General features: G+C 37.3%; 1 protein-coding gene across 7 annotated transcripts in view; it reads right to left on the bottom strand.

Moving 5' to 3' along the window:
* Nucleotides 1-3,347: 3,347 nt before the first annotated feature.
* The window catches only part of LOC106667957 (hybrid signal transduction histidine kinase L-like), a 37,767-nt gene continuing 22,168 nt past the window's right edge, over nt 3,348-18,946 (bottom strand). The window contains exon 5 of one of the 7 annotated variants that reach the window (XM_014396294.2): nt 3,348-3,962. In XM_014396294.2, the coding sequence (XP_014251780.1) occupies nt 3,364-3,962 (599 nt within the window). In that variant the 3' untranslated portion in view covers nt 3,348-3,363. Of the gene's footprint in view, nt 3,963-4,565; nt 5,198-7,249; nt 7,825-11,081; nt 11,810-15,929; nt 16,016-18,340; nt 18,685-18,946 lie in introns of those variants that run through there. The other 6 variants (XM_014396296.2, XM_014396295.2, XR_002910618.1 and 3 more) reach the window with 6 other exon arrangements.

The following is an 18,946-nucleotide window of genomic DNA, read 5'->3' as shown; positions in this document are numbered from 1 at the left end:
TAATAATTATTTGGAGATCGTGCTCAGCTCAATCTAAAAGTTCCACTCGAAATAATAATAACGCCCTCACCAGGATACCGAGAAAACGATATTCAGAAAAACAATCTCCTCGCCGCAGCAATAAAACTCCAAAAAACTTATAAAACGAGTTTATGCATGCAGCAACCTGACAAACTAAAAGCGCTTCAGATAAATAATTATTATTTGGAGGTCGTGAGATGCGGTCTGGTGTGACGTAGGTTTGAGAAAAACATTTTCATTATCGTGCCAACGTTTCGAACTTTATTGAGATCATCTTCAGTGCTCAAAGTGTTTTCCGTGTAGATGTGTCATTCTTGTCTGTCGTGTTGAGAGACGTGTTTAAGTATAATATAAAAAGGGAAAAATTTCCTTGTAATCAACAAATTTAAACCTTGCAAAAAGTCGACGATATTTTTCGTCGAATTCTCCCACCGATTCAAGTGAGAAGACGTGATTTATTAAATGAAATCAATCGTATAAACTTTAAGGAAGGAATTCTTTCACAAAAGACACGCGATGTTTAATCAATCTTTGATTATTCTCAGTGTTATTTTGCAAAGCGAAAATGTACGTTTAAAGAAGAATGTTTGGACGCCTCTAAACATTAACATTCTGCTTTAATCACATTTTACTTTCATGAGCATCTTCCAAATAGACACTGCACAACTTCAAGTACATAATAATAATGATTGCGTGATAGTTTTGCAGTTATGAATAAATTTGTTATAAATATTTAATTTCTATTTAAAGATTTGCTGTCGAATATGATTGCTTCTCCTTCTTTTCAATCAGAATTTATATTCCTACACGAAAGTTAGGGGACATATCTAGCTTTTTCAGTTCCACAAAGGACTCATCGGTTGTTCCATAATACATACTAATACATTTTAAATTGAGTCGTCCATAGCTGTGGCTTGATCTTTCTGTTGCTGATCCCTGGAGGGTTCAATATTTTGTCAACAAACAGTCTTGTGCTCCTCTCGTAACCAATTCTACTATTCTAGGCGTACAAGCTGTAGTCGATTGAAGAAGAGTCACGATATAAACATATCCAACGTTCAACTTGGATTTGGTGTGAAACGATCGCAGAGGCGAAATTAGGCGACACGATTAGCGAGTTGTAATAAGAATTACCAATCGCGGATTAAAATGTAATGAACTGCCATTGAGGTTTGCCGCGCCGGAAGCATTTCCTCCCGACGTCACAGGGGCCGAAATGGAGAAGAATGCGTGACTAATCATATAGATCAGGTATGTGCTAGACGGTGGTACGAGAGGAGAGACCAAGGGAACGCCCAAAAATATATATATATATAAAATATATACCCTTATTATATACCGAAATTTTATTTGTTTTATGATTTAATTTAATTACATCTTTGTCCCCTTCAGAGAGAAAAGGTGTTGGGTCGTTACAATATGTTCGACAGCCAAAGATATTTATTAAGCACCTTGACAAATAAAATAGTTGGGGATTGGAATCCTAGGGGGTCAAAAATCCGCCGAATTTCGAAAAGAATAGAATAAAGAAAACGCAACATCCAGTAGACACTTCGAAGCTCCACAATTAGTCGAAGGACAAAGGAAAAGACAAGGGCGAGGACGGCGAAGGAAAAACTATCGGGATACCCTTTACCTTGTTTTCTCAAAGAGCAACGATGATCGCTAGACAGAAGAAGAAATTTTTTAAGGCCACGATTTGCAAAACAGCCGATGTGTACGGCTTGAGCGAGATGTACAACGAACTGTGTAGGTCGGAGAACACCGAGCGTGAACCTTGACGGACCCCGTTCAAATTCCAAAAAAATGGCATATACATGTATTGTAAGGTAATATAACGGCTACGGAATTGAAAATGTCCAAGCTGTAAATACTTGTTTTTCTTTATCTGTTGTATCTATATTTAGTTAATGACGTATTATTATTACTATTATTTTTCAATGAATTAAGGTTTTTAGTTGAGATAAAAAAGTCAGTGTCACGAGCGAGACTTGAACCCAAGACGAGGTTCAAAGGTGGGGTTGAGATGGGAAGTTGATGTCGGAGAGGGTCAAAGTCATGATAGCTCAAGTGGTACAGTAGCGCGAATCTGGCCGAGAGTCGTGGGTTCGAGTCCCGCTCGTCACAGCGACTTTTTTATCTCAACTAAAAACTTTAATTAATTGAAAGATATTAATTGGTCAAGCGGACCACGAAAACTAGTGAATTACAATTATTAATGATTTACTACAATGTGCACATTAAATCAGTGATAAGTGATAACACATTTCTCCAAACGTTAAGCAAACATCATTTTGTACCCATTGCATACGAGATAAACGCTAGGAGTTTGAACAAAGAAAGGCCACTCGTCTACTGTGAGCGAAGAACTGCGAAAAGGTTACGAAAACGTGTATACAGACCCAGATCCGAACTACAGGTCTGCTTATCATCGCTGTTAGTCTGTCAGACATGTTTTGACTCGTCTTCATCATCAGAGGTGGGTTTTGTTTTGTTCTGCCAGATGTGTTTCGGCTAACGTCATCATCAGTATTGGGTTCATTTGCTTTTTGACATAGTTGAGTACCTTCAATATCTATCGAAAAACCATCGAAAGGTATAAGAACGAGTCACTGTAGTCAACTCGCAACGATTCGCCATATTAAAGAAACTTGTGTGGTGATTAGTGACCGTTAATCGATAGTTATTTAGAAATCGTGAGATGCGGTCTGGTGTGATGTAGGTTTCAGAAAAACATTTTCTTTATCGTGCCAACGTTTCGATCTTTATTGAGATCATCTTCAGGGCCTGGGGTTTACAAACATTGTTTACATATTACAATTACATTTTGGATGTGGAAAAGTGAATTTATACAATGCAAAATATATTTTTTATATACTCAATCAAAGTATTTCTACTCACTCAAAGTGTTTGTCTTCTGTGTAATTGTGCCATTCTTGCGCGTCGTGTCGAGAGTGCCAGTGAGATTTTGCTATTTTGTGTTTATATACGTTGGATTTTGAAGGGTTGGGGAAGGATGTCGGTATAGAAAAGATATTTTTGTATAAGGCGTCGGCTTCTTTGAGGTGAAAAGAGCCGACGAAGGGAAAAAATAAACGGAATTTCTTAGAAATGGTCTATTCTTATCTTAACTAAAATCCTTAATTAATTGAAAAAATTCTCACCTATATTATTTCTTCAAACAGTGTTCTATACTTTCAAGAAAATTAAAGAAATCTGTGGGGATTAACCTAATTGATAGAAGTAAAGGAATACATTAAACTGAAACTTAATCTATTAATGTGTGTGATTATTAAATCAACATTTTTTATTGAATTGTTTTATAACGTATCGAAAGCTTAGTCAACAAATGAACTGAGGAAGTACTTTACGATCGGCGTATGAACTATGTCTCAAGTGTTCGTTCGAATCAGTACAATATGGTGGCATCGGATCGGGATATTCAGGAATCCCGGGATCACAGTCGCACTTCGTAGGCGGGTAGACGATTGGAACGGGCACGGGAACCTGTTCGACGATGGCCGGAGGCGGTTCCGGAGGTGGCTGCATCACCAAGATCTGTGCAGGGTCCTGGTGGACGATCACGTGCGGAGGCTGAACGCAAGATGCAACTTCCGGTTCTGGCAGTTCGAGGTTGACTACAACGTCCGTATTCACAGGAGAGCCGCCAACAGTTACAGAGATTGGTTTTTCTTTTTTCGGTCTTAAGTAGAAGGACGGCATGTTAGTGAGTGAGCGCATCCTTATTTTTCTTTTCTTTCCTCTGAACTTCTTTAATTTACCTTCCTTAAGCCAGAGACGTTTCGCTTTCCTGCCGAGTTTCCGAGTGCCCCCTCCTTTTCTGTTTATCACCAACACCACGTCCTGGTCCTCCCTGATAAACTGCTCGGTTATTAATAACCGAGCATTGTTTATCACTACTAAAGCGTAGGCATATACCACTGAAAACGAAAGGAAATTTGAATATTTGTGACATACTTGTTAGGCAAATATATGATTAGCTACCAAAAATATACTACTATTATGAACTTTATTTGTTGAATTTGAATTTATGAAATTTAATTTAATTTATTACAGAAAATAGTAAAGTCAATCATAGCTCAATGATAGAGTTTTTATCCAAAAGTCTTGGGTTCGAGCTCAGCTCGTGTCACTAATTTTTCATCTCGTAGTATATTCATAATTCGCTGGTAATATGTAGTTATAAAATGAATTAATGATGAATAAGTAATATGTAAGAAATGCTAAGAAGTATTCTAATAATGTGCGTTTGTAAAGCAATTATTTTATAATACAACATTGCGTTAGAGAACACATATTTGAAAAATACAAAACATATAACCGTTAGTGGAAGAATCTCCAGGTTCTCAGGATTATTTAGCGTTTATAAAACTTAACGCTATTTTACACAAATTGTAATATACTCTACGGAATAGTATTCATACTAATTTAAAAAATTGGAAGAGAGATCTGGAAGCTATGTGATTACCTTAATATAATATGTTGTCTGCCTGTAAAAAGCAAAGAAAATTGCTTGGCGAATGTGGAAACGGGACCCACATTACAATCATACTTTACTTGTTATATTAGGAGATTTTTAAAAAAATTGTTAACAATGTTAACAAGATAGTAAATATATTTGAAATACATCACTCAGTTAAAAGTTAGTATTTTAGTTAACGGTTTGTGAAAAATCATTAATACGAGTCCCGCGAAAATAGCAAGTTGTTTGACGTATTGTCCTTTATCTTCCGCCTGGTGTCGGGTTTATCCGTCCTGGAGATTTCTCTGTCCAGGTCAGGGATTGACTCCTTCATTCGTTTGAGCTTCATATTCTTTAACCTCCTATAATCCGCCATTCGATCGGTATCCAAATATTTCAGCCGTCGAACCGGAGTTACGTTATCAGGCATTTTGTTCTTGGCCGGAATCGGGTCCGTCGTCAAAAACGGCAAATTTCTCGGTACATCTTTGACTTTCCTGACGACGCACTGAGCTCCATTTTGACTGTCCTTGCTGTAAATCGGACAAGAAATAAGCAGCATGTCCCCGGGTCCCTCATTTTCTGCGGTATCCTCGCCGCTTGTTTGCTGTTCTTCGGAATCATTGGCCAACTTCTTTTCTCGCATGATAAGTAATTTTGAATTGATTACAATGCACATTATGAAGAAGAAAACTGAAAAATTGAATGAGATGTTATAATTTCAATACTCTGACTTAAATCACTATATAAAGTTATAATTATATGTATATAGTTCTACGAATATTGTTTATCCTTCCAAATACGAAGTTAATCACGCTAAGAAATTGAAAACCCAGTAACATTATTAGCCATTGTTTGTAATATTTAGTTATTAATACAAGAAACTACAAGAAAACCAAATTTATTTACATTTTTTATTTACTCCACATAAAAAACGTATATACATCTTTTTATTTACTATTTCTTGCGAAGTTTCGGAAACGTGCCGTACTTATGATATAGTAACTTAGTTACACAATAAAATATTATACTAATTATATATATTCTGTGGACCCTCTCGTCGTGCTTTTGATGGTAAAATTCGCCGAGTTGAAGCATCTCGGAAAAACGGTGGTTGTTGTCTGGATACCCGGACAGTCGGGCTGGAGGGTAATGAACGTGCGGACGAGGCGGCAAAGGCCGGAAGTCCCATCCTCCAGACCGGACTATCGCGACCAGGCCCTATGACGCCAAGCTAGCAGTAAAGAACATGTTAAAAGAAAGATGGCAGCGTCCGTGGGCCGGATCGTCCGAGAGGGTTTTGCGCGTCAAGAGCACGATTCGTAGATGGCCCCCCGCGAACCTGAGCCGGAAACTAGGAATCGTCCTTACGCGATTAAGAATAGGCCATACGCGGTTGACACACGGGCTACTCTTCGGCCAAAGCCCGCGCAGGTGCCCCTTATGTAGAGAAAGGTGCTCGATGTGTCCCACATACTGGAAACATGTCATGCCTTGGCTCCCTACAGGGAGCGTGTAGGCATGCCATCCAATCTGAAAATGATACTCGAGCACTGCAGCGAGTTTCTGGGTCCCCTGTTCCGCTTTTTATGGAAAATTGGGGTTTTTACTGTATATAATATGTCTTATGTGTTGTGTGTCTATATATTTTGTCTGAGTGCTTGTATTTATTAGCGTGAATGGCGAGGGGTGAGGGTGAAATATAACTTCATCATCGCCCCTCGAACGTTGAGAGCGTATGAGTGTGTGTTCGGGGTCGATGGCGGAATATTTATAAAAGTACTCCATCGACCCCAATCTAGCTTAGTTTGAGTATAGGTCGGTGGAGGAATATCAAATACCCTACCGTCCAAACGGAATGAGTGTACTGTACGGATGTATTTATGTGTATGAATGTATTTATTTGTATGAATGTATTCTTTGATAGGGTAAATATAATATAGACTTAGTTGGGGACTGAAATGAACTAGATGTCGGAAGCCCCAGTCAAAAAAAAATATTTTTTTTTTATTTTTATTTTTTTTAATACATTTTACTTAATACATTATTTGGGATAGTGGTTGTCCATTTTTCAGGTATTCTTCCTATGCTGTTTTAAATATAAACAGCATAAGAATACCTTAATCAATTTTGTGATTCTTGTTCTTATTTAATTTTAATTTTATGATGTAATTTTTTAATTATTGTGCTATTGCATTATTTAATTATGAAGAAAGTTGGACCAGCCTGACGTAATTAATATAAATAACTAAAATTTTTGCATATAGTGAATAAACTCTGTTGAAATAGTAAATAAAATATATTTTTTGTTCACGTTAAATTTATTATTTAAAATTAAATTATTTTTTGTTTGTCTGTATTTAAATGTGTAGGATTAGTTGCAGGGTAGAATGGCATATATTAATTGATATTATTATCTTATCAGCTTTTCAGAAGCAAAATAAGCACCAAACAGGAGCGTTATACCGTTTCCATAGTGGGGCTATGCCCTTGTTTGTTATATTTAGAGTCTCGGGGGAGGAGAGTCATAAGTACCGTCCTGTTACAACAAATATAATTTTTTTACGGGTTTGTCATAAAAATAGCATATAAATCTCATATGTAAACTTATATTTCGTGAAAGTTAATGCATTAAAAGTGATTAAACAACAACCTACTTAAATGTGAGAAAAGCGTTTAATGTCGATTAACCTGATAGTAAAATGGCGATATAGTAAAAAGCGAAATATTATAAAGACACGAATGATTATATTTATTATTATTATCATAAGGGGCATTTTACGGTCTGTAAAAGGTAGCCCCTTCGGTAAAAGGCCTGGCAAATCTTCTGGATAGCTTTGGATAGTTAGTAGGGGGTGGATACTGGTCCATTCGAATGTTCAAATCCTGGGAATAGAAGTCGGGCAAGGCGTCGTAGTCCCTCATGAACAATCCCGGGATTCCGTTGTCTTCTGGGACGTTCAAATTCGGTACAACTACGGGGGTCAAACGCCTGTAGGGGTTGTACCTACTTTCGTGTATGGGGGACCAACCCCTTCTCCTGTGCAACTGGCGTATTCGCATCGCCTGATTTCTGTACACGTTAGGCAGAGGATAAAGCTCTTTACGTCTGTACTTGAGGTACTCCATAGCCGTCAGTTCTCCGTCCTCCTCTTCGTCCTGTTTCTTCATCTTTCTTAAAGGCCTTGTTTTGCGACGTCTGCTAAGCATCAGATCTCGTTTCCTCTCAATTTCATCGTGCATCATTGTTTTCAACTCTCTGTTCCGTTTCACTTCCCGACGAGCGCTATTAATGACTATCATCTGATACAAGTAGTAAACTGAAATAAAAAGAAATAGTTAATTACATGCCTAACCCTATTGCTGTTAAATGCTGAGAAATCTGTTGTTCTACTTAATATTTGCTTAATTTAACAGACCAACCAAATAATAATGCTTTTTATGAAAAGAAATCAGAATGAAAGTTTCTTACAAAAACTTAAATTATGATAAAAAAATAATTGCTGTTGTAGTGTCATTCTGTGAAATAAATTATTTAATTAAGTATGTACGTTTCAACGAATTAAATGTTAATGAGAAAGCAGAGCTAGCAATTGGGCTTTAAAAAAATAAAAAAACATGGTCGCAAAAGTTTCTCAAACTCTTTCTCTTCTGAAGCGATAATGGTTCAGAAATATGACAGCTTGATTCGTAAAACAGGAAATATGTTCCTTCCACGATTTCCCTGAATTTTTGAGTAGCTTAGTGTATGAATCTACGACACTTTAATAACACATTTAGTAACTAACTGCTTATTAGGGAACACAATCACAAACCCGTACCGTTTACTTTGGCAAAAGTATAAACTCGCGCTTGGAGTGTTTTTATTAAACTAACGTTATGATTTAAACGAGTGCTTAATACTTATTTACTACATTATACTTTAATTGTCATAAATTAATAGAAGTTCAGACAAGATATCAAAATGATTAAATATTTAACAAAATAATGTGGAGGGTCGTAGGTGGCCGCAACGGCAATCAATGCATATAAAATATACCAATATGGGGTAACAAGTAATATTGTTATGGAAAATTAATACTATTACTAATTTTACTACAGGGGAACAGAATAAGTCGGTGGACTTTTTTGTATTGTAGATGTAGATGTAATATTCGGGGTGTAGTATACCGCGCGCTTTTTAGGGCTATTGTATTCCCCGTTCTCTGCCTAAAGCACATCGTCCTATTTCATCAAGAAACTTGATTAATAGGCCCGGTTTCAGTGGTTGAAGCTCTTCTATAGTCACATTATACATCCCAAAACCCCATTACATCTACATCGTTTAGCATTGTAACACTACATACACATGTGGGCTTTTTGTGACCTCTGCTGTTGAGAACCACGTGAGAAAGGAGATGCAGAAGGATTTTAAAAATAATAACCTCAGAGCCTGGAGCTTTGTTTGATTTCAGATGTTTTATGGTATAAGAAGTGTCAGAAAGTGAAAAATCTTTAGCTAGTGGAGAGATAACGGGATGGGGCAGTGTAAATAATATTTAATAAGCTGTCCACGATTCCACACCATGGTCCACGATGGTATGTGGATGGATACTTCAGGTCAGGTAACTGGCAAAAGCAGACGGTTTCTCCTTGTCTGACTTGATCCAACTGCAGTTGACCTGTGAAGCGGGGTAACTATTTTGTGCTAAGATAAAAGGTGTTTTGGTTGCAAGCTTTAGTTCCGTTGTTCATTTAACTGTTTATTTATCGAATCTGTATTAGTTATTTTGCGTTTTTTGCGAGTTTTTTGACATTGTTTGGATCTTGTCATTTTAATCTTACGAAGTGGCTAGCTGTACATTATTGGGATTATTGGGGGGGGGGGTTTATGTTTATGTGTGTATGTTCTAGAAGCACTGTTGGATTCAGTTACTGAGAATGTTTTTGTTTTTTCAGTGTCTAGTTCATGATGTGTTGTAAGGAGCTTTTGAGATTTATTTTCTGACTCAAGTGTGTTCCAAATTGTTGTTCCGGTTAGTAATGTGTGTCTAGGAGCAGTTGGACTAGGGTAAGTGTCGATAGTAGTTAAAACAACGAGAGATCATTCAACATAAAAACAAGGTGGTGAAGTGAGACGGTTTGGATGTAACGAAGTATGGAAGATCACTGGTTTGCCAAAAGGCCACTATATAAGATCGGAGGGAGCGAGATGTGTAATTGAAGTGTTGAACGGAGAGGCAATTGCGTAAGACACGACCTGGTGGATAAGCTACGGGCTCACTGTGGTGCTTCGCCCAGACCTCACTGGGCAGGAAGCCAAAATTTATGTCGTGGAAGATTGTTGCAGAATAACTCTTCTTAGCCATTGAAGTTCTGTGTGTATGTTCCATTCTACACAGTTTGTTCCTTTTAAAGCTACGTACCACTATGTTCTCGAACCAGTAACGCTCGGCGACCCTGTAACCACTCCAAGTGAGACGAGGACGCGAACACGGTGAGATCCGCAGTGTTCACCCGAACGTGTATTAACATGTCGTCCGAGATAGTGGCTAGTGCAACATATATATTCATCCACTTTAGATTATAGAAGGCCCCTTCGTTTTTTGCTAGCACATTTCTATAAAAAGAAAGCTAACCACGACTTCCAATTGAATTTTTTTTTACCAATTTCTCGCCAAGTGTCTTCTTTCAGAGTCTGTTTTTAGAATTGGAATCTTTAAGATCCTTTCGATAAGAACGAGACATTTTTTCTCCGGCCACTCCATGCTTTTGGATATTGCATTTATTGTTAAATTACAAGAGCTGTACACACTATATAACGTTTCTCACTGCCGTCCACGAACCTACTGCGCTCCCATTTGAGTTCGCCCAAAAGCCGACAGTCATTGGAACGCTCTCGAATGTTCGCGAACCGTTATACGCTCTGAGCACATAAGCATACACACTAAAGACAAACCTGGTTCGCGAACATAGTGGATACGCAGTGTAAAGTGAGTACATAGCTGGCACCGTTTCCCCATTTAATACACTTTTTATTTATTATATTCATTTGACACACCTAGATGAATGATTGTAACGCGATTTGGTATGTCCATCATCTTGAAAGAACTTCATTACTAAATTGGTCTGTTTTTGACGCTCGTACCTCACGTGTACAACAACCGTTTAAGTGCATTACCAAAAATATCCTGACTCGTTGGTGTAGGTTCGATATCCAAAAATAATAGCGCTAGTTTAATTTTTGTCGCAAATTGTATATCGGCGACATTCCGGATTTTGAAGTCAAGTGCTTCAATTCGTTTTTTTATTTCATCAGGCGGGATGGAAGGATGAAGATTTTTCAACACAACTCTAAACCCACGATTTTCATTCATTTGATAGGCGAAAAGTCACACCTTTGTGATTTAAATGCATGTGTTAGGTTGCGATAATCATCGACACTTGTCATTGTCGTATCTATTGTTGAATGTATGTAAAAAATGTGTGAGAAACCAAATTATCATTCTGATGATCTTGTGTTATAATTTAGTACCAAATGATATTTACTAAACAAAAAAATGAGTAAACAGTAACGAAGTGTATTGTTCAAAATAATTCTGACAATTATTTGGCGTGGGGGGAAACGTCACTTTTTCTTTTCCTTGCCAGGTGGAGTTTTTGGGGTACTAGCCGCTGAGGCAGCATTACCCGGAGGACCTTTACCAGAAGGACCAGCCCCTGGCGGACCCTTTCCAGGAGGACCGGCACCTTGAGGACCCTTTCCAGGAGGACCGGCACCTTGAGGACCCCTTCCAGGAGGGCCGGCTCCTGGAGGGCCGGTTCTTGGTGGGCCGGCTCCTGGAGGGCCGGTTCTTGGTGGGCCGGCTGCTGGAGGGGCAGGCTGTCCTGGGAGCGGCTCCGTGGGGTCTTCCAATTCTTCGACGAATCTAGTTCTTGGGAAAAATTGCGGTACGTCCCAAAACGCGGGTACCCCCTCATAGCCATATGGCGCGTAGTCGTAGTAAAAATTATTCGGGTCTCCCACTTTCTGCGCTTTTGCTGTGCCCCACCTCGACATCGCTGTGAAGTGTGCCGCGCGACGAGAATAGGGTGATTTGGACTTAGGATTGAAAGCTGAAAACGGTGGCGATCCGTAGGTGGTCACGTCCCCGAAGCTTTTCGCTTTTCTCATTCTCTTTTTCATTTGTTTAATCCTCCTCGATTTCGTCTTGCTCGTCGGCCTGTGGATAACTATAACCTCATCATCGGAATCCGGCTCGTCCGGCTCTTCGATCAGCTTAAGACGTAGATTGTTCAAAATAATGATAGCATAACAATCAACCACTGAAAAATAAAATGTTACATATTATTCCGTGATTTCGTGTCCACTGTGGTGATCATTTTTAAGCGAAAGTTATTTAAAGAGACTAACATCTCTTTGCTTAATTCTAAATCCAAGTTTTTATTAAATGTTAATATTTACATATTATGTATTAATTAATTTATTATATAATACGAATTAAATATAATATTAATCATAAACCTTATATAACTACGGTTAATAAAATTACAAATCAAGGTATTGAGAATCATGTAATTATAAAATCAATACCGCATGCCAAGTGATTGTAACGAAAAAAAAAAATTCTACGCAAATTGTAAAACCCAACTGTGATCAAGAATTAGCATTTCTAATGAAGTGGATCATATTCAAATATTTAATTCAATTTCTTTAAATTTACCACATTTGTTTTAAAAATCACTACGTTTACTACCGTCATAACATGCAGAATGGCCTAAATTACATCTTTAATCAACTATAAAAATATGTATTGAAACATCCCTCTTTTTATTGTTATTCCAGTCTTATTATTTAATTATTTATTACTGTTACAAATCGAAGTAGGACTCTATCTAAACTGATATTTTTCGGGGAAAAACATTGCTGCATTAGACAACCAAAATGTCCACGAATACCCGCGAAAATAATGCGGCTAAAACATTAGCCCATGTATAATTAAAAATTAACAAACTGAAACTGCAATGAGCCCCCAACTGCTTTAAATGATGTATGAACTGACGACATTTAAATCCTCCGTGACTTCAAGTCATGCCCTAGTGCCATTGCGCCGTCTTTTTTTCCAGTCCACAGCAACATCGGACATGGAAATGGATACATAATATTTAATGGCAAATTCGAATTTTATATGGCAGTCTTGCTTCATTATTACTTGGTCTCCACATCGCTCACAAATAGCATATCATCATTTTTAGTTGTCATGTTTATTTCTGAATATTTCTGAAAATGCCATCATGGGTCAAAGCTATTGAAACATTAATACAATCCTCACGTTTAAGGTTAAAACTGACAAGAAGTAAACGACTGAACATTTACGTTACAATATTATGTTTGAACTACCAGTATCAAGAGCAAAAAAATATGGTCAGTTATTAGTAAGGCATGGACAAATTTCCTTAATTACTTATTATACATCAATAAAACATCACGTTTATGAATAATAATTTATTGTATTTCACAATATAGTCTAGATAGACGAACAAAAGTATATTCTTGAGCACCCCAGTTTTTTCTCGTACAGGTATGTTCACATTCTCTGAAACTGTCACGAGTTTATGAGTGTGTTTATAAGTAAAAACGACAGTTGTATTTTGATGTACCTTTGGGTTAGCCATCTTCGAGTGAATCGGATCCATAGGGTGAACGACTTCGTAAGCGTTCACGGGATTTTCACTTTGCCCGGGGTCGTGCATCCTACGAACGGGCTCGTAGTTGAAATACAGCTCCGGAGGATAAGGCGCGTTTGCAAATGTCGGATGGGAAAAATAATCCCTATGGAGAGGTGGCGCAACGCCGTCGTGCTGCCCCCAACGGGACTCCCTCTTCCTGCTCTTAATAGTCTTCGATAGATAATTTGGAGGCGAGGGTATCCTCTCGATCGTGTGTATAGGGCCTCCCATGTCCAAACGGTATTTCCTCGTCTTCGGTAATACCGGCCGGCTAATTACGATTATTTCGTCCTCGCTCGGGGGATCGGCAAATAATATATCGTAGTAGTATCGATACGTGCTATAGATTACGCAGTACATATGAGCGAAAAATGCTGAAAAAAATTGTCGGTTTGAGAGTGAATCAACAAACTAATTCTCAACTTTAAACATTGTTGGACTGTTCTGCTTAGATCTGGGCCACTTATTGGGTCCGTCTACACTCGCGGGTTTCGATGTCACTTAAACGCATTTCGGCTTTGAACCTCTTCACTGAAAATGGCGCGAAACCGAAACCCGTTTGAGTGACATCAAAAAGGCATACCCAATAAACCATCCAGTGCAAGTTCAACATGTGTTCGCCGAATACAGACCACCATCAGGTATTCTACCTATATTATGGACAAACTTGTCCAAAAAACGGTTGTCATACGGAGATTTACTTTTGGGGTCAAAACCGTCCGGTATATGATAGTTGATGTGTACAATACATACTACTGTCACCGGACTTAATACGGTATTTAGCAAACCTAATGAATTAATTTAAATTCAAGTTGAAAAAATGAAAAACAATTGTGTTTTAAATAATATTTCTTTGTGTTATCAATGTAATAAATAATTCATTGAGCAAGCCTACCAAAGTATTAAATATCAACGTAAAAATTACAATACCTGAAGAATTTAGAATCATGTACTGATGATGATTATTTTATTATATTAAATATTTAAAGTGTGAATAGTAAATTTAAACTAAACTGGCAATGAAAAGGTTTTGTTTCTTTTCTCCAGTCCGCTTACCAGCTCGACACATCTCCGTCGTACCATTTGAAATAATGGAATTAGGAATTAGGCCTTGAATGAAATTAATTTTTAATTTCATTGCATGCGATAAAGTACTTTTTCATAGCAATTGCGTGGCCCGACAAACGTATTCGTATATTAGTATCATCAATTGAGTTAAATTATAAAGTAGGATGCTTTTCAAAAGATCGTCGGTAATAGCTGAATTTTATTATTTTTATTTTTCCATCGACCTTATTGAATTATAGTTATACAAAGTGTAAGTAAGGTCTCAGCAAAAATTTATCATAAATCACATATAGCTTAAAGTGGGAAATATTTAAAATCAATATATTTATTAATAGTCGTTCATATTTTTGGAATAGGAAGTCGTTAATAAGAAATAATATGCTCAATCGTTTAGAAATGAAGGCATTACACTTGAAAAACCAAATTATATAGAGCTGCTTTAAACAAATTTAAATTGCCATTGTACTTATAAATTATAATATTGATGTATATTATATTTTTATTAAACTATAAATAGTTTTTCAGAACTTTATATTTGATTTGTACGAACACGAACTTAATGAACTTGGTGATTTTTACCGTTTCTCGCAGATTTAATTTTACAAGCTTACATTTTGTTTGTTCCACATTTATTATGTGAAATAAATAATTCTCTTGACACTATTATTTAAAAAAATGACATGTAAAAAATTGTAAATTATTAACCTTATTTATTTGGTACGTGATATAGTTCAGGAGACTTTTCCCAAGCAAATACTGATTCAACACTTGGGTTCAAGGTTGGTTTTTTCTTTTTTTTCGTTTTTAACTTTGCAGCCTCTCGGATGTCGGGACGGACGTTTGTATTTGAGGATATGAAAGGTGACACACGGTTACGGTTCATACCGGGCACCATTTTAAAAGGATTCGGATATACCTCATAATCCAATTCATTTAGAAATGGGACGTTGGATTGTTCTCGGTTCTTTCTTTTCATGATGAAACGCGATAAGCTTTTGTTTGGTGACTTTTTTGACTGTAAACCCTTTATTAAGCTTGTTTCGTTCTCCATTTCCTCCATTCCCAACAAAAAACTTGGATACCTAACAAGCGGAATCGCGGGGGGGTTAGCTAATCCTGACTGGTCCATATTTTTCCTCTCTTCCGATGACGAGCTCGAAAACTTTGGGATGGACTTGGCACCGCGGACAGTAACAGGTTCTGAGGCGTACTGGCTAAGTTTGGTGTGGGCTGACAATGTTACGACGTTATCGTCGGATTCTGACCGTCTCATCCCCATTATCGTCGGGCCCGATAGTTTTCTGACCACCTCTTTTGGCCTCCTTCTCGGCCTGGGATCCTTTGTAAAAATCTTTTTGAGACGCGTCTTCGAGCTATCGTTAATTTTGAAGCCGTAACGTATCTTCAAATCATCTTCGGAGGTCGTACTATCTTCCGCGTTCGCCTGAGATAATTTTATTTGCATCAACGAGGTAATCAGTGGTGCTACGGTTCTAGTTTCTTCATGCTTTGGGGTGTTCAATGTTAACGGCGTTCTGGGGCCGACAGTAATAAGTGGCGGACTGGTAGGCTTGTGCACTATAATGGTCTCTTTTATGTTTGGCGATCCTGGTGGGTTCTTCTTTTTGACCGTTTTCACTAAATATAGCGCTCTTGCTCGTTTCAATTGTTTTCTGAGCTTAAACCAGTAGAAAAAGACCAAAACTAATCCAATGATAACGAAAAGGGAGATAACTGAAAATAAAAAAAATAAAAATCGTTGGTACGACAGCCAATATTATTGACACAAATATTTTCTTAGCACCGAGATCTAAATGGAAGTTATATCCATATTTCATACCATACATCGTAAGCATTCAGTATAATGTCGAATTTTTCAAGTTTTCAATAAAAGGGCACATGTTACGTTTAATAATGATAAACAACAATAATTACTTGATACAGTTAAGCAGGAATATATATATATATATATATTTTTTTTTTTTTTTTTTTAAAGATAGTTAATAGTACGTTTAATACAATAGCAATACTCATACAAGATTCATGTTTTTTTAACGTAATATACATGTTTCGAACCATCATTCCGCAAATTTTAATACCGTCGAAATGTCATCCTTCAAAAACCAATTGGTTCAAAACTTGGTGATAATATAGTACCAAGTTTTACATTCAGTGTAATGTTACAGTTTTCAAAGCCAAATTTCACATAAATCATTCACAGATGTGACGTTGTTTATGATTTACGAAAAATAGTGTTCTTATTCTAAAAAGCAATTTATCTTATGAATCAAAAAATAAAATTAAACATAAAGGATAACGCGACTGCAGTACTTTGTATGAATCAATGAAATGAATATCAACAGACATATCTTCAGAATATATTTTATTTCAATAAAAAATGAAAATAATAAAAGTGAAATACTAATAATAAATAGGGAAATTTATGGGCCAACAAACAGCTGAAATCGTGTTTTCCTTCTTTCTCTTCTTTCGCGCGAATTTTGTTATAAATTGCAGCCATTTGAGCGTCTCGATCTGGTTTATGATTGTACAAATCGTGAAAAAAAGCACAGAATAAAACAGATATGATCAATGGAAACAACGAGAATATATTGACTTTGATTATCAACCAGAATGCTCTTTTATGCTTAAACTGTGTTTTCTCATTAATTCTGACGACAAAAAATCATAAGATGACTAAGGTACCTACAATAATATACCGACAAACCATCATTTGGCCTCTCTGATGAGGCTGCAATAGTGAAACCACCTTCACCCACAAAAAATAAATAAATAAAAAATAATAACAACTATGTTTAGCTTCATATTTCCGAAATTAAATTATTTTGTTTGATGGTCAATGTTAATAAAGACAAACTAACTTTCCTAAGGTTGCGAGGAAAATTCATCATTACTTTGCTAGCTGTCAAAATTGTACTGTATGCGCATTAATTGTACACTTGTATAAACAGCAGTATAGATTTTTTTATGGCATCCGACCACGATGGGTTAAAAACTTCCTTGATTTTATATGAGGTAATGAGAGAATGAGATAAAGTTTTTCTCTTCTTTCGCGCGTATTTTGTTTTAAACTGCAGCCATTTGAGTGTCTTGATCTGGTTTCTGACTCTGTACAAATCGTGAAAAAAAAACGCACGATGGTGTTGGTGGCCTCAAAATCGATGCAAGGACATCGACTGGACTCTCGACCTTTCTACTCGTTGCATTTGAGAATTTATTTATCATCCCAGGTTTGGTAAGGAACTCAATGTCCTAATGATAGACGAGGAACCTTTCAAAATTTCGGTCACGTCATTTGCAAGCCTATATTTAAAGGCTATATGTAAAGTCTTGGTAGTTTCTTGATGCCGGAATATGCTTGATGGAAATAATAGCAGTATAGTTGTAAAATATATTTACAAATATATAATCAGCATGCATGTACAATTTGAATTATACTAGCTGTTTCTAACAATCAGTTCTTTATTTTTTTCATTCACATTTTACGAAGTGTTTAATGTTCTTAATTTCTATGAGCGTAACGACAAAGAAGGTGATTTTATTCTTATTTGCGATATTGTACAGCCCAATAAAGTAAAACTGGTGAGAAAAAAATCATATTTATTGTTTTTCCAAACGGAGTTTTTAAACACTATCAAACATATTTGTTTCGGGAGGACAGTCTTCTTCCGCCTCTTCGCCGACGTCTATAGTCAACGGCGTTGTCATTTCGTTGTTCATCCTTTTCACCATTTCCCTGTAATCTCTAGCGCATTCGTATTGGCAGGCTCGCTGTTTTTCTTTCGGTACGCAATATGGAATAGTGCAGTTGAGCCTCCGCATCGTTGGCGGGCATTGACAAGGCTCTGGAGGATAAACGATGTGCACGGGAACGGGCACTTCTTCCAAAATCATCGGAGGCGGCTCCGGAGGCGGCTGCATGACCATGACCTGAGGAGCTTCTTGATTGAAAACTATTTCGGCTGGGTAGTCGTCGTCGCAGGACACAGCGCCGACACGCCCTCCGCTTTTGCCGCCGCCACCTCCGCCTTTGCCGCCACCTCCGCCTTTGCCGCCACCCCCGTCGCCTGCATTCACTTTCACAGACGTAACATGATCGTGGACTTTGACATTTATAGTCTTAGGGGCGTCCCTCTTCGGCCTTAAGTGAAAGGAAGGTATGGGCGCTAAACCAGTCGCTTTCCTCCAGCCCTTGTGCCTTCCCTTTATGTTCCTGATCCTCTTCTCTCTCAACCATCTTCGTTTCCCGGCTTTCGTCAGCCGTCTAGCACCTTTTCCTTTACGGTTTATGACAAGTATGTCATCTCTTTCCTGCTCTAAGAACCTCTCCGTTAACAAAAGTCGAAAATTATTCACAACAACCAGCGAAGTGCCGTAGAGGACTGGAAATAAAATAGTTTTATATATGTTATATATAAATATNATATATATAATTGTTATTGCTTGTGGCAAAAATAATTAATTAAAAATTTACGAACATATTGTTTAGGGTTTCTACTTACTACCCGAGAACTTGCACAAATTATTTCAATACATTATTTTTTTATTTTGGAAGCAAAGTTACTTTATTTTCGGAAACTTCCTACACTCGAAAAACAAGAGGAAACCACATTAATACAGAGTTCGGTGCAAAACTATACAATT

This window comes from Cimex lectularius, unplaced genomic scaffold (assembly GCF_000648675.2).
Source record: "Cimex lectularius strain Harlan isolate CLEC.00 unplaced genomic scaffold, Clec_2.1 scaffold281, whole genome shotgun sequence".
NCBI lineage: Eukaryota > Metazoa > Arthropoda > Insecta > Hemiptera > Cimicidae > Cimex > Cimex lectularius.
This window is presented reverse-complemented; position numbering and strand designations above follow the sequence as displayed.